The 13,270-nt window shown below is 32.0% G+C and overlaps 1 protein-coding gene across 1 annotated transcript; it reads right to left on the bottom strand.

Moving 5' to 3' along the window:
* Positions 1–1,423: 1,423 nt before the first annotated feature.
* Positions 1,424–9,286, bottom strand: LOC25488598 (WAT1-related protein At5g07050). Its single transcript, XM_013603489.3, has 7 exons — positions 8,776–9,286; positions 8,534–8,596; positions 8,293–8,409; positions 7,938–8,181; positions 7,318–7,479; positions 5,810–5,961; positions 1,424–2,167 (listed from the first exon to the last, which is right to left on the bottom strand). Exons 1-7 carry the CDS (start codon positions 8,982–8,984, stop codon positions 1,930–1,932), a joined length of 1,185 nt encoding a protein of 394 aa, XP_013458943.1. The 5' UTR covers positions 8,985–9,286; the 3' UTR covers positions 1,424–1,929.
* Between the last annotated feature and the right edge of the window lie 3,984 nt (positions 9,287–13,270).

Raw genomic sequence — 13,270 nt, forward strand, 5'->3', positions numbered from 1 at the left:
AAAATTGAATACCGCAGTTTAAACACTACTAATGTGTGAGTTCTATTTTATGTGGTACCCCCACATTCTATTTTAATTCACACAACATAAGATTAAAGTATAATTACTTGGTGTTTAATCTTTAAATTTATTTTCCAACATCACACTAATGTTCCAACAGGTTTGTTATAAGTTGAAAACAACAAACACTTATATTTTTAATTTTAATCAAAATCAAATTTTCATAAAAAAACACATTCATAATTTTTAAACATGAACGCAATAAAAAGAGCAGAAAGACAGACGAGGGAGTGGGCATGCTAAAACCCAACCAAAAGAAATACAATGAACACTCCAAAGATTACTAACCACACCTACTAGGACCAGACACATGACAAGAAAGAGTGATCATATCCAAGTATCAACTTCGTGTTATGCTTCAAAAATGTCAACATACATCGAGGATAAGATTACATGAGCTTGTTGGTTCTAAATATTGTGTGTTATGTAGGTAAACAGATTGTAAGCACCACATGGTCTTCTCTTTAAGGTAATAGACGTATTCTAGATATTCTGCTTTAAGTGATCAACAAATCCTAAGCACCAAACAATTATTCGTTTATTCTTGACTTCATTTTGATAGTATATAATATGCACACTTTTGAAAACGTTAGAGGATAAAATATGCTCATATTTTGTTATCATCAAAATTCGAAGATAATTGTTTCTTGACCAACTTGAATCTAACCATATTAACATGGTATACATTCAATCTAACATTCACACTCTTGTTAGATGAAACCCATATGGGTTACTCCAATCTATGTAAGCACCATTTAAAAAGTGTGAGATTTAAATTAATTTTATCCAATAAAAGAGTGTTAGATATCGTATTTAAAAGAGAGTGTTCATAACACTTCTCATTTTTATAATAATGATATATCTGACCGAAACCTTGCTCACATGAGCATCACACCATCACACGGACAAACATGTAAGGGTAGTGGGACTCATTTTACTTTAATTTATTCATGTATTTAATCGAATGAAAAATATTAAGGCAGAAGTAATGGTGATTATTTTACGATGTTTGCCTTCGCTATATATAGCATCATCCTATATTTTTTGCTATTGACATGGTTGTTCAGATTTTTAGTTCAAATAGTTTGCACGAGAGGAGTTTAGGGTTAAAATTGTTGAACTTAATAAATTAGATTGAGTTGTGTGTGAATGAGAGATGTAAGTCAGTTAACTTAATAATGTGTTCAAACAGATGCATGCTCACACAAACAATGTATAAAGAAGATGATATTATTGTAGAAGCAACAAATATTTCTACTGTAAAGATTCTAAAATAGATGCAACTTCAGCATGTGTAAAACACTTAATCAACAACTAATATCAAAGAGGATGCTACAAGAAATATGATCCAATACATTGATGGATATAATTGGATCATCTTCGTGTTTTTTTTTTTTTTTTTTTGAAGAAGCTAAACTAACTGCTCAAATTGGCACTAGAGAGAATCGAATCTGAGACCTTGAGGAGGAGCACACTCCCAGATTGAATCATCTTCGTGTTTATTACATCCTTACTGATTTTAACACAAGGATTTTTTGTTCATTACATCCTTACTGGTTTTAACACACGTTTCAATGAACATAGTTGATTACAACCCTTCTTCCTTAAGGTTGAATCATTTAAGGTAGTGAAAACCTTTGCTTCCAAATCTTCTACCACTCTTTTAATTATCCTCCACCACAGTGCATAATTATGCTATATATAACCCTAAATCTTGTCAAGTCTATATTGGATAAAGCATATACAAATGCTTTAATAGGGTAACAACAAACACTTACACAATTGACCAACAAAAATTTCATCATTCGATCCAATATTATAGTTCGCAATTGCATATGAATTAGATTACTTATGTCTTTGGTTATTTAATTAACTTCTATTGTAATTTATAATAACTAAAGAAATGTTTGATTCTTCTTTCTGATCCAACTTTACTTCACTGTGTTTATCAAAGGATGCAGAAAATGCTCCCATATTTCCATTTATCCGAGCACTCTTTATAGGCAAGGGTATATCATCTGGCGACACTTTACATTCCACTTGTTCTTTGTGCTTTCCCCACAAAACAGAATATAAGCCTATGACAACCAATATGGAACCAATCACGCTGCAAAAATTTAAAAACCAATTAATTATGTTAGATTTATGATTTAAAACATAAAATAGTATGAAAACAAAGTAAACTTTTTTTTTTTTGAGAGAAAAAACAAAGTAAACTTGTATTTTATAAATTTTCACAATTTATATATATATTGTCTTAATTATAATTTTAGTCTCCTATTTTTACCCGCTCACTGAATTGATCCTCCTATTCTAAAATCCAAAAAAAAAAAATGATCCTTGCTTCAAAATTTCAGTCTAAAATATGATGATTTTACGTGTTTTAAAAGGCGTAACATACAATTGGATGGTGTAGACTAGAGTCATCTAGATAAATAAATTATTTACATGTCAATAATTAAATTACAAAACAAAATAATTTCTAAATATGAGTTTTGAAGTATTTATGGTTTCTTGCAATTTCATGGTTGTTAATCATTCCATATCATCAGATCTTATGCCATATTATTTAAAATATGTCACATCATCAATTTTTTAAATTCTGAAATATGTGGGAGGGAACAACACTAACATATAAAATATGGCCCAAAACTGTAATTGAGCATGTTTATATCATATGATTTGATTGTCGTATGCTTTAAGCAAATGTGTTGATATTTTTGTCTTTTTAATACTCACTCTATCCCAAATTATATGATATTTTGGGCATTTCACACGTATTAATAAATTTAATTAATTTTGCATGAGAAAGAGATATTATAAGTTGTTTTACAAAATTGTCCTTAATAAATGGTATGAAAATGATAAATTAAAGAATTGAAAGAAGAGAGAGTAATAAATAATTAGGATATAATAAGAAAAATAACATTAATACTTCATTGGTATTGTAAAACGACAAATAATTTGAGACAATTTTTTCCAAAGCGACATATAATTTGTGACGGAGGAGTGATATTTTTTCTTAATTTTTTTTATGTGCGTGAGAGACTCGGAATTGTATTGAAACAACATTATGATTATATTATATTCTTGATTTAACAAACTACGGTGCCAGATGACATGTCATCTTACGTTATTCTTATCATGTTTTTCATTCTATTTTAGTAGGTTTTACCAGCAAACCAGAGGAGTATTAGAGGAATTGCATATGATTTCGGGACATCTGTAATGATTTTTATATTTGAGTCTGTAATTTTATTCTTCCCGAAACATAGAAATTTTAGGGGTTTTTTGAAGTAAAACATGAAGAAATCAAGCAAATCAGACAAATCAACACCTCTAAAGATTAATGGGCCTTAGGAAGATGAAGAATGAAGATTCAAGAGACCTCAAAAGACTTTACAAAGGGAGGAATGTTGTTCCCAATGTGCAAGACAACTTAACTATGAAGAAAACACATCAACAGGTGAAGAATACATGAAAATAATGCACTAAAGCGCCTGACGCACAAAACGAAGCGCCTAGGCGCATGAAAGTAAAAGACTAAAGCGCCTGGCGCATGCATGTAGGCGCCTGGCGTATGAAAGCTCGAGGCACATGCGCCAGACGCATGAACCTAGGCGCCATGCTTCCTTGCGAAAAAGTCACTTTTCGTGACTTTTTCGCTCCTGAAAGCCCGTGATTTTAGTCCAAGTTAGGTCGAAACTTTCCCTATAAATAAGAGCCTTCCTCATTCACAATTTCTTGTTCAGAACTGGAGCAGTTCAAGAGGAAGGCTATTCTAGGAGCCAAGGAGGAGTTCTATCTTCTCTTCTCTTTTTTAGGGGATGTTTATATCTTTTAGTATTTTTGTCTAAGTTATCATGTTTAACTAGATATCTATAGGTTAGGGTTCTAAGATGAACCTCTGTTTACTTTTGTTGGATAATTATTTAATTTAATATCGTTTATATTTTAGTTTATTTTATGTTCGCTATTAAGTTTTATTTAGGATTAATTTATTTTGGCGAGGTTCAACCCTAGATTAGATACTTAGGTTGTGATTGATTCATGGGTTATTCGATCCATTTCTATTATAATCTTTAAATCAAAATTAACAAATCAAATTTCGGTCAATTCTAGTTCAATTTGAACTAAAAATAGAGTAATTAAAATAAACATAAGATTATTCCATCCGTTTCAAAATACATTTGGCAGTCAATCACTGCATATACGTCAATGTACACCTTTGATCATTAATATTTTTAATTAAATATATTAAAATATTATAAAAATTTTATATTATGAAAATATTAATCGAGACAAATCAAACATTTTACATGCTAATATTTTTATTAATATATTAGTTAAAAAATATGGTCAAAGTAAGTTATATAAATAGTGCACATTGTAAAATTGCAACATGTATTTTACAACTGAGTATAATATTATAAAATTTTGTTAGAAAAATTCAAAATTAATTTTCATGGAGACCGACTATAGTCTTTCATTTGATAAAAATGATCAGACAAACATGTCAGTACTCATTTGCACATTGGTATTTATGAAATATAATAACTTGTGTAACATGCAGGATTATTTATTTTTATGAATTTAAACCAAATGTTTTTTAGGGGCAAATTTATTATTGTTGTTATTGTTTTGTACTTTCAAAATTAACACTATGATATTGGAAATGTTTAAAAAATTGACCTTATATTTATCTAGTATATTTTTTTGTTAACCAAAGAGTCCAAATCCAAAGAGAACTTGGCTCGAATCTAAATTAAAAAAAAAAAAAATATTAATAACATATGATTTAAGTTCTTTATTATTATAAAATTTTATTAACTAAAAATATAAGCAATGTAAAGCACCAAAGTAAATTCATTTGCATAATGTCTATTGATAAATAAAAAAAATTAAGATAAATGATAGTGTCCCAATTTAAGATTGAGAAGATTTTAAAACTTATTAATAGAAGTTGGTCCAACAGAAGAGGTTAAACTTCTATAACATGATGAACTGTTAGAATCACAATTGAGATAAGAATAGACAGATAATTTCACATCATGTCATTGTTCTTATTTTGGTGATAGGGTGTATTAATTGGACCTGGTTCTACCGAATATGGTAGAAGAATAGACAGATAATTTCACATCATCTCATTGTTCTAAAATTTTGTAGTTAGATATTAATTGGCCCTGGTCCTACACACGAATCTTTAATAAAAAATTGAAACTAAACTGGCAACTTATTAGCTTGTTAGTTGTGTGGTCACGATCTAAGAATTCTAATAAAATTGTAAGATGTGTTATTGCCTTTTGGATTTGATTGAAGTTCACTCATGATCCTGGCTTTTCTCAAAATCAGAGGTTTTTGTTCTTACAAGTAGTTTTGCTATTAGTATCACTTATTTATTTATTTATTTATTTGTGTACGGCTTTAAATTACTCTTTATAATCCTTTCATTAAAAAATTAATCAGCTCATAAAATGTGATATATAATGGTTTTTTTTTTTTTTTTTTTTTTCTAATATGGATCTCCAAAAAGGGTGCAAAGTTGGACCTTTGGTATTTTTAGTAAAATAGTGATTTTATGATAATAAACATGGAGAAGAAATATAGTATTTTATTAAAATTTACTTAAAAAGATAATTGTCCATTTTTTAAATCATTTTTAGAAGGATAAGTAAGTAAGTAATTCAACATTTTCCAAGTGTGTTAGTGCAAATGAGCAGGATAAGGGAGGTATTAATTCAAAAATTACCTTCCAAGAAAAAGCTGCTCTGCAAGGATAAAGAATCCCATAATGGCTACAATGATCATCATCAAAGGGCTAAATGAAGTTGCAAAAACAGGCCCTTTCTTTTTTATTACCAATCCTTGTATGTAGTATGATATACTTGATGTAACAATGCCCTATACAAAAATTTAAATAATCAACTACTAACCTATTATTAAAACAAAAAAGGTATCATTTAGCAGTGCTCATCTATAGATATAAAATGACAATGGATTTTTTTGACAGAAATAATAGATATTAATTAACAATTGGCAAATTGGTTGAACAATACTAATACTTAAAAATACAACCATTAAAAAATATAAAATAACATCAAAGACTTTATTCTTTAAAAAAAAAAAACATCAAGGACTTTATTGAAGATTTTAAACTTAAAATATGTTGTATTTTAAATTAATATGCCCCTAGAGTGTGTCTTTATGCCAAAATTAGCTATCAGTTAAATGAAAGAAGATCTTAATTAAAACCATTCTTGCTTTCTATTTCTCAAAAGACATTGAAGATATATATGCGGGGAAATGCAAACAAAGTGTCTTCAGGGGTATTGTTAAAACAACCAAAACTGAACCAAAAGTTAATTTGTGTAATTATTACTTTTATATTTGTTTGATTTATGTTTTTAAATAATAGATTGCTTAAAGAATGTTCTTAGAACACTTGTTAGCATAACTGATATATATAAATATAGGTGAATGCTAACCATTATCTTGAGGTATTGGTTAAAGTACTAAAATAAATAAGTTTGCATCAAAAAATGATGTAATTATTGCTAAGAACAAAGTAAACACTTATATTTTCAAGATAAAGTTTCTATTAATGGAATCATTAACCATTGTCCTTAAGACACTGCTTAGAACATCTACAATGGTGAGGTCTTCACCATTTAAGACCTAGTACATAATAGGTACTTCCATTGTGGGGAAAAAATTTGGGGGTCTTCTAAGACATGGGGTCTAACTTAAGACCCCATCTTTAAGTGGTCCCCACACACTTTTTTATTAAAATAATATGTTAGTGGTGGAATTTAATTGATTAAGAGTTAGTGGTGTGACCTATTTAGATTTTTTGTTAGAAGATCTCTATTGGAGTGACCAAGTATCTATTAGGTACTGTTATTATAAAATAATAAAAACGTGATGTGTACAAGTGAGACCCGCTTAAGACCTTCAATTTGAGGATCTCCATTGTGGATGCTCTTAGCAAGACCCAAAATATATCAATGATTATTAAGTGTTTAGCCGCAAAACTCACGCACACTAAATAAGAAATGGAAAATTGTGGGCTCAAACTTACACCTCACTATGGGCAATGTTTTTGCAACTTATTACCTTCAAAGGAGTAGTTCTTATGAAACTATATATTTAAATTTTAAAAATAGTAAAATGATAAAATAAAAATACCTCTTCTTAATTACGAGGTTATACCAAATGTTCTTACCGCATTGTAACCAAAAAAAATATATATGTTCTTACCGCATAGGCAGCAGCTAATAAATTCATATCCCAACCAATTGTCCACACAGAATCTTTGTTTTCCATAATCAAAGTGGTAGCAAAAGCTAGAATCGTGCCAAAGAAACATATAAGTGATGTGAGTGTTAGCTGATGATTCTTGTATGTTTCTATAGCTTTAGCCTGCCAAATAAAAAAAACAACTTAATGTACTTTAATAAATAATAAAATTAACACTTATAAAAAAAATTGGATTCTTGCATTCACATGATCAACCAAGTAAGATTTGTGACCGATTTGGAGACCAATTTGTGAAACGTTGGTAAACAATTAGTCGCTAATTTTAGCAATAAGTGTTGGATTGTAAAGGGAGTCCGGAGAATCATTCATATTTGATTAAAAGCAATCACACATGTGAGTGACAGAGAGACATGATCACATCTCCATTCAAAACCCTAAAGCATCAGGGTTATGGTTTCTCTTGCTTATATGTTTCATTTTCTAATTCAATGTGAAAATTTTGCTCGAGAGGAATTCAATACGAGACTTCTAACTCACATTAACTACAAAATAATCAATTTAACATTTTTATGTAGTAATCTATATCCAAATTTTGTTTATCAATTATCATGAGGTCTTACTTGTAACACAAAGAGGGATGACCATGCAAGAGTAGCAATGATTAGTAAAATGGAGCCTAAGAACCAATTATCCTTGCTTGAGGAACTTGTAATATTTGCATTACTATGAGGTATATATTTAGTCCACATCAACTCCAAAACTGGTCCTTTGTACAAGGTCATCAACATTGCCCCAGCCACAGTTAAAATGGTTCCAATCACCTTTGCTTGGCATCTTAACTTCTTCAAGTTGACTATTTCCATCCTTTTTTTTCATAATCAATCCATAAATAAATAAAATCAAAAAATAAATAAAAAACGAGCACTTAAAAATTGCACTTGATATATAGTAGGTTAAATTTAATTATTTATTTACCTGCATAACACCGCCATCACAAAAGTCATAGCTGGAAGCATGTTGCTCATTGCACATGAGAATGTTGGGGATGTTAATTTCAACCCAGCATAGTAGAAGTTTTGATCTATCACTGGCCTGTTTAGAGCATTTAAATGAATATAAGTTAGCATTTTCCTATATTGATCTAATGTGCGTGCTCTAATTAATAAAAATGTGTATATATCTATATATGATTAGTGCATTCAGATTGGGAACTAACCCAAGCAAAGCTAGGAGTAAAATTTGCATGAAAACTGAAAATGTAATCTTTGGTTGATCCTTCCTGAAAAAAAATTGAACCATATGTTAGCATTTATTTGTAAAGCAATTCAAAAACTCAAAATATGCTGAATTTCTTATATACATACAATCAAAAATCCATTTCTTTTCCTAAATAAAAACCCAAAATACTTTACAAAGCTTCAAAGCATCAAAGCTTTTGAATTAAGAAATTATACAAACCATTCGAAGATAATGGCGAACGGAGCTATAGCAATAGTTGCAAAAGCATGGCGATAAACAACGAGGACATAGTGACTCATCCCTCCATTGAGAGAAAGCTTGGTTATGATGTTCATGCCTGCATAGCCAAACTGTAAAAGGATCATGGCAAAGTAGGGTTTAGAATTCTCAAAGTAGGTTGCACAAGATCTAGGCTTTTCAGCGCCCATTTCAGGATTTGAAGAGAATAATGAGGATAAGATTTAGGTTAATAGAAGAGTAGGAACTCTTGAGGAAGGTTTGTGTAATTTCTTCCTAAGTAATACAATGGGATGGCTCCTATTATTTATACAATTTGCATTCAATCATTTTTCTACGTCATATAGAGTATTTTTTTCTTCTTTCTAATTCTTCTCTCTCTCATGGGCTTAGGAATCATATTTCATAGGGGGTATGGTGAATGCTTATAATTGGTCACGGGGATAGAAAATTAACGAACAAAATAAATAATTAAAAAGTAATTGGTTAAGATTATAAGAGATGAATTGTAAAAAGAAAAAGATTAAAAGAGATGATTTTTTTTTATTTGTGTGTTCTAAGAGATGAAAGTTTACTTAGTTTTTTAATAACATTAAAAAAATAAAGGAGCCAACTTCATTTCCAAAACGAATCTTTTTACAACAACGATTTCGTAATATATATTTTAAATGGAATCTCAACATTAGTTATTTTTGGGATAATAAAAATTGGATTAAAGAGAGTATAAGAGATACTATTGCATGGAATAAAGATTGTGTTAAATTTGAAAGAGGTTCACGGATTCGAATTTACGGAGTTTCTTTGCAAGCATGGAATGGGAAATTTTTTAGATTATGTGCTTTTGATTTTGGTCGATTGTTGAGGGTAGATAATTGCACGGTTGCTAGAGAATGGTTTGATTATGTTCGTATTTTATTGGCAACTTCATCCCTAGAGATTATTAATGACGAAGCTGATTTGTTGGTTGATGATGATTTGGTGAATATTAAAATAATGGAGGAATGGGGATTCTCATTAGGCGAGGATGCTTGTTTGTTTGAGGATGCTTCGATTTGTGATGAAAGTGAAAAAGCGGAAGTACATGTTGTTTTTGTTGTGAATAATGATGTAGAAAATATGGTGAATGAGATGACGGAGGAATGGATGGAGGAGGACAAGTTCCGGGAACAAGAATTTAATTTGCAAGATAATAATGAGGATGGTGCCTTTCGTTCTAAAAATATGTCAGAGGATCTTCATTTAGTTAATCATCATGTTTCTACATCCAAGGTTGCAAGTTCGTGTTCGAGTGTTGACAAAGGGCCGATTTCTCAGATTGATCCGACGAGGTGTAATGATTATTTAGGATGTGGTACATGTGTGGGAGGAAAGACTGATGAGAATCATCTTGGGGATACTTCGATTTCTCCTACTGTTAACTTAACTACCATCGGTGACCAGTCAAATGGTGTGGCTACATGTACTCGTAATGTTGTGAAGAGGACACTTAGTAAGAGTACTGATTCTTGTCCTCTAGGCCGTACTCGTTCGGTGATGTCGAGGCTGTTGAGTTTGGAATGATTATGTGATCATAATCATGGGGATGTGGGAGTCATTTTTTCGTCTAGAAGAAGGCGTGCGAAAACAATTCAATCTTCACAAGGGCATCAAGTGAATAAGAAAAAAGTGGTTAGTGTTTTGCATCATCCTATAATGAGTCTTAAAAAGGTTTCAAGGATGTCGGCTAAAGAAAGAACAACATTTATTAAGGAGTTAAAAAAAATAGGTTTGTAAGCTTCAAGGAGGTTTTATAAGTAATGGGGTGAAGGTTTCTGTTGGGAGTGATAATAACTCAACGGATAATTCTCATGCTTCTATTACTAATAATTGGCAGAATTGGGTTGTTTGGGGCATAGTGGACAAGGCCATTATATTCAATATGTTGTCTAGGAGTGGGAGGAGAAGTCATTATGGTGTGGGAGGACAAGTCATCATGGTGTGGGAGGTTTGGCTGTTGAGGGTGGGAAGGTAAATGAGGGGAGGGGGGTTGAGAGGGTGTAGTGGAGGTTTGTGTGAGGGTCGGTGTTTTAAGGGGTGTGGGTGTTGTCCGATGAAGATAATTTCTTGTAATGTTCGGGGGCTGGGGATTTTTGAAAAAAGAAAAGTAGTTCGGAAGTTGGTGGGAGAAAAAAAAGTCGTCTATTTTATGTATTCAAGAAACAAAGATATCAACGTTGAATGTTTTTCTTTGTTTTTCGTTGTGTTGTAGCTCATCTCATGGTTACTCTTTCAGACCCTCGGTTGGTGCTTTTGGTGGCTTTCTAATTATGTGGGATAATGAGGATGTCGAGATTGGTTTCTCTTATTCTTTTTATCATGTTTTGGCGGTTGGTGGACAGTTTATACAGTCAAATGAAGATTTTTTCCTCTTCAATGTATATGCTCCTTGTGATGTGGGGTGTCAACATGTGTTGTGGGAGAGTTTATCTTCCAGATTGGCCAATTATGTGAGGAGGAATGTGTGTGTTTGTGGAGATTTTAATGTTGTTCGAGGAGTGGAGGAATGGAGGAGTGTTGGATTATTACCTATATTGTTGGGTACCTATTCTTTTAATAGTTTTATTGATGATAAATATTTGGTCGACCTTCCACTTGTCAGTTATAGGTTCACATGGTATCGAGATGACCTCCATTATATGAGCCGCATAGATAGATTTTTGTTATCTGAAAGATGGTATTTTAGGTGGTCGAATTGCCTTTAAGTAGCTCAATTGTGTAGTTCGTCAGATCATTGTGCTTTAGTCTCTCAGTTGATGAGCAAAATTGGGGTCGAAGACTGTTCCGTATGTTAATAAGTTGGTCAGTTGTTCCAGGTTACAAGAACTTTGTAAGTTCTAAGTGGTGTTCGTTTCAGGTGGAGGGTGGGGAGGTAATGTTTTGAAGGAGAAACTAAAGATGATTAAAGTGGCTTTGCGAGAGTGGCACCAAAGCTATACTCACAATATTCTAGGAAAATTTTTTAGTGTGAAGGAGCATATTTCGTGTGGGATGAAAAAAGGCAGATCTATTCTTTGGGAGGTGTGAAGGTGGAGGAGCTACATTGTCTCTCTGTTGAGCTTCATTATTTATCTCGGATCCATACCAATATTTGTTGGCAACAATCTCGATTGAATTGACTTTGGGAAGGGGAAGCTAATTCGAAATATTTTCATGGTACTATGTCAAGCCAGTGGCGTGTTAATGTTATCATTACAAATTATGTGGGAGGTGTACATGTCAAAGGAGTTAGTAATGTCAAGGAGGCTATTTTTTCTCACTTTGTGAATCACTTCAGAGATGTTAACATGACATGTCCTTGAGCTACATACTTGAATTTTCGCACCTTATCTTATATAGAGGAGGCGACTCTTGTTAGGCCTTTTTGTTTCAAAGAGATTGAAGCTACGGTTTGGGATTGTGACAATTTCAAGTGTCCAGGTCTAGATGGGGTCAATTTTGTTATTATTAAGGAATTCTTTATTGATATGAAAGATGATATTTTGCGTTTTGGTTTGGATTATCATCGAAATGACAAAATTCTAAAAGGTATAAATAGTACTTTCATTAGTATCATCTTAAAAAAGATAATTTGTAGTATTTAAATGATTTTCATCCAATTTCATTGGTGGAAAGTTTGTATAAGATGCTGGCAAAGTTGCTTACAAATAGATTGCGAAGAGTAATTAGCAATGTAATTTCGGACATGCGGTCCACTTTTGTGAAAGGAAGACAGATTCTTGACAGCATCTTGGTTGCTAACGAGGCAGTTGATGAGGCCAACAAATTGAAAAGAATTATTATTATTTAAAATTGATTTTGAAAAAGCGTATGACTCTGTTGGACATACTAGGATATTGTTATGGGTAAATTAGCGTTTTCGAATCCATGGAAGAAATGGATGAAAGAGTGTGTAGGCACGAGTACAGCGGCAGTTATGGTGAATAGTAGCCCCGCTGACGAATTCCCTTTGGCTCAAGGTCTTTCTGAGGGAGATCTAGTCTCCCCTTTCTTGTTCCTTTTGGCGGCAGATGGGTTTCATGTGATGATGTAGACTATGGTTAACAATAATAATTTTACTGGTTATAAGGTTGGTCGGCAACGACCTCTATCTGTTTCCCACCTACAATTTGCAGACGATACTCTGATTTTGGGAAAAAGAAGTTAGGCTAATGTTCGGGCTATGCCCGTAGTTCTTTATCTTTATGCGGCAATATCGGGGACTGAAGGTTAATTTTCACAAAAGTGAGCTGGTTAGCGTTAATGTTAGCTGGTCTTGCTTACTTTAAGCTGCATCGGTTTTGAATTGAAAGGTTAAAAGTTTTCCGGTTTTGTATCTTGGCCTTCCTGTTGGTGGTGATTCTCGTCGGTTGAATTTTTGTGATCTAGTGGTCAATCGTATTAAATCTCGTATGTCAAGTTGGAAAAAAAAGAAATTTGTCTATTGGTGGTCATTTTGTTC

Source organism: Medicago truncatula, chromosome 3 (assembly GCF_003473485.1).
Source record: "Medicago truncatula cultivar Jemalong A17 chromosome 3, MtrunA17r5.0-ANR, whole genome shotgun sequence".
NCBI lineage: Eukaryota > Viridiplantae > Streptophyta > Magnoliopsida > Fabales > Fabaceae > Medicago > Medicago truncatula.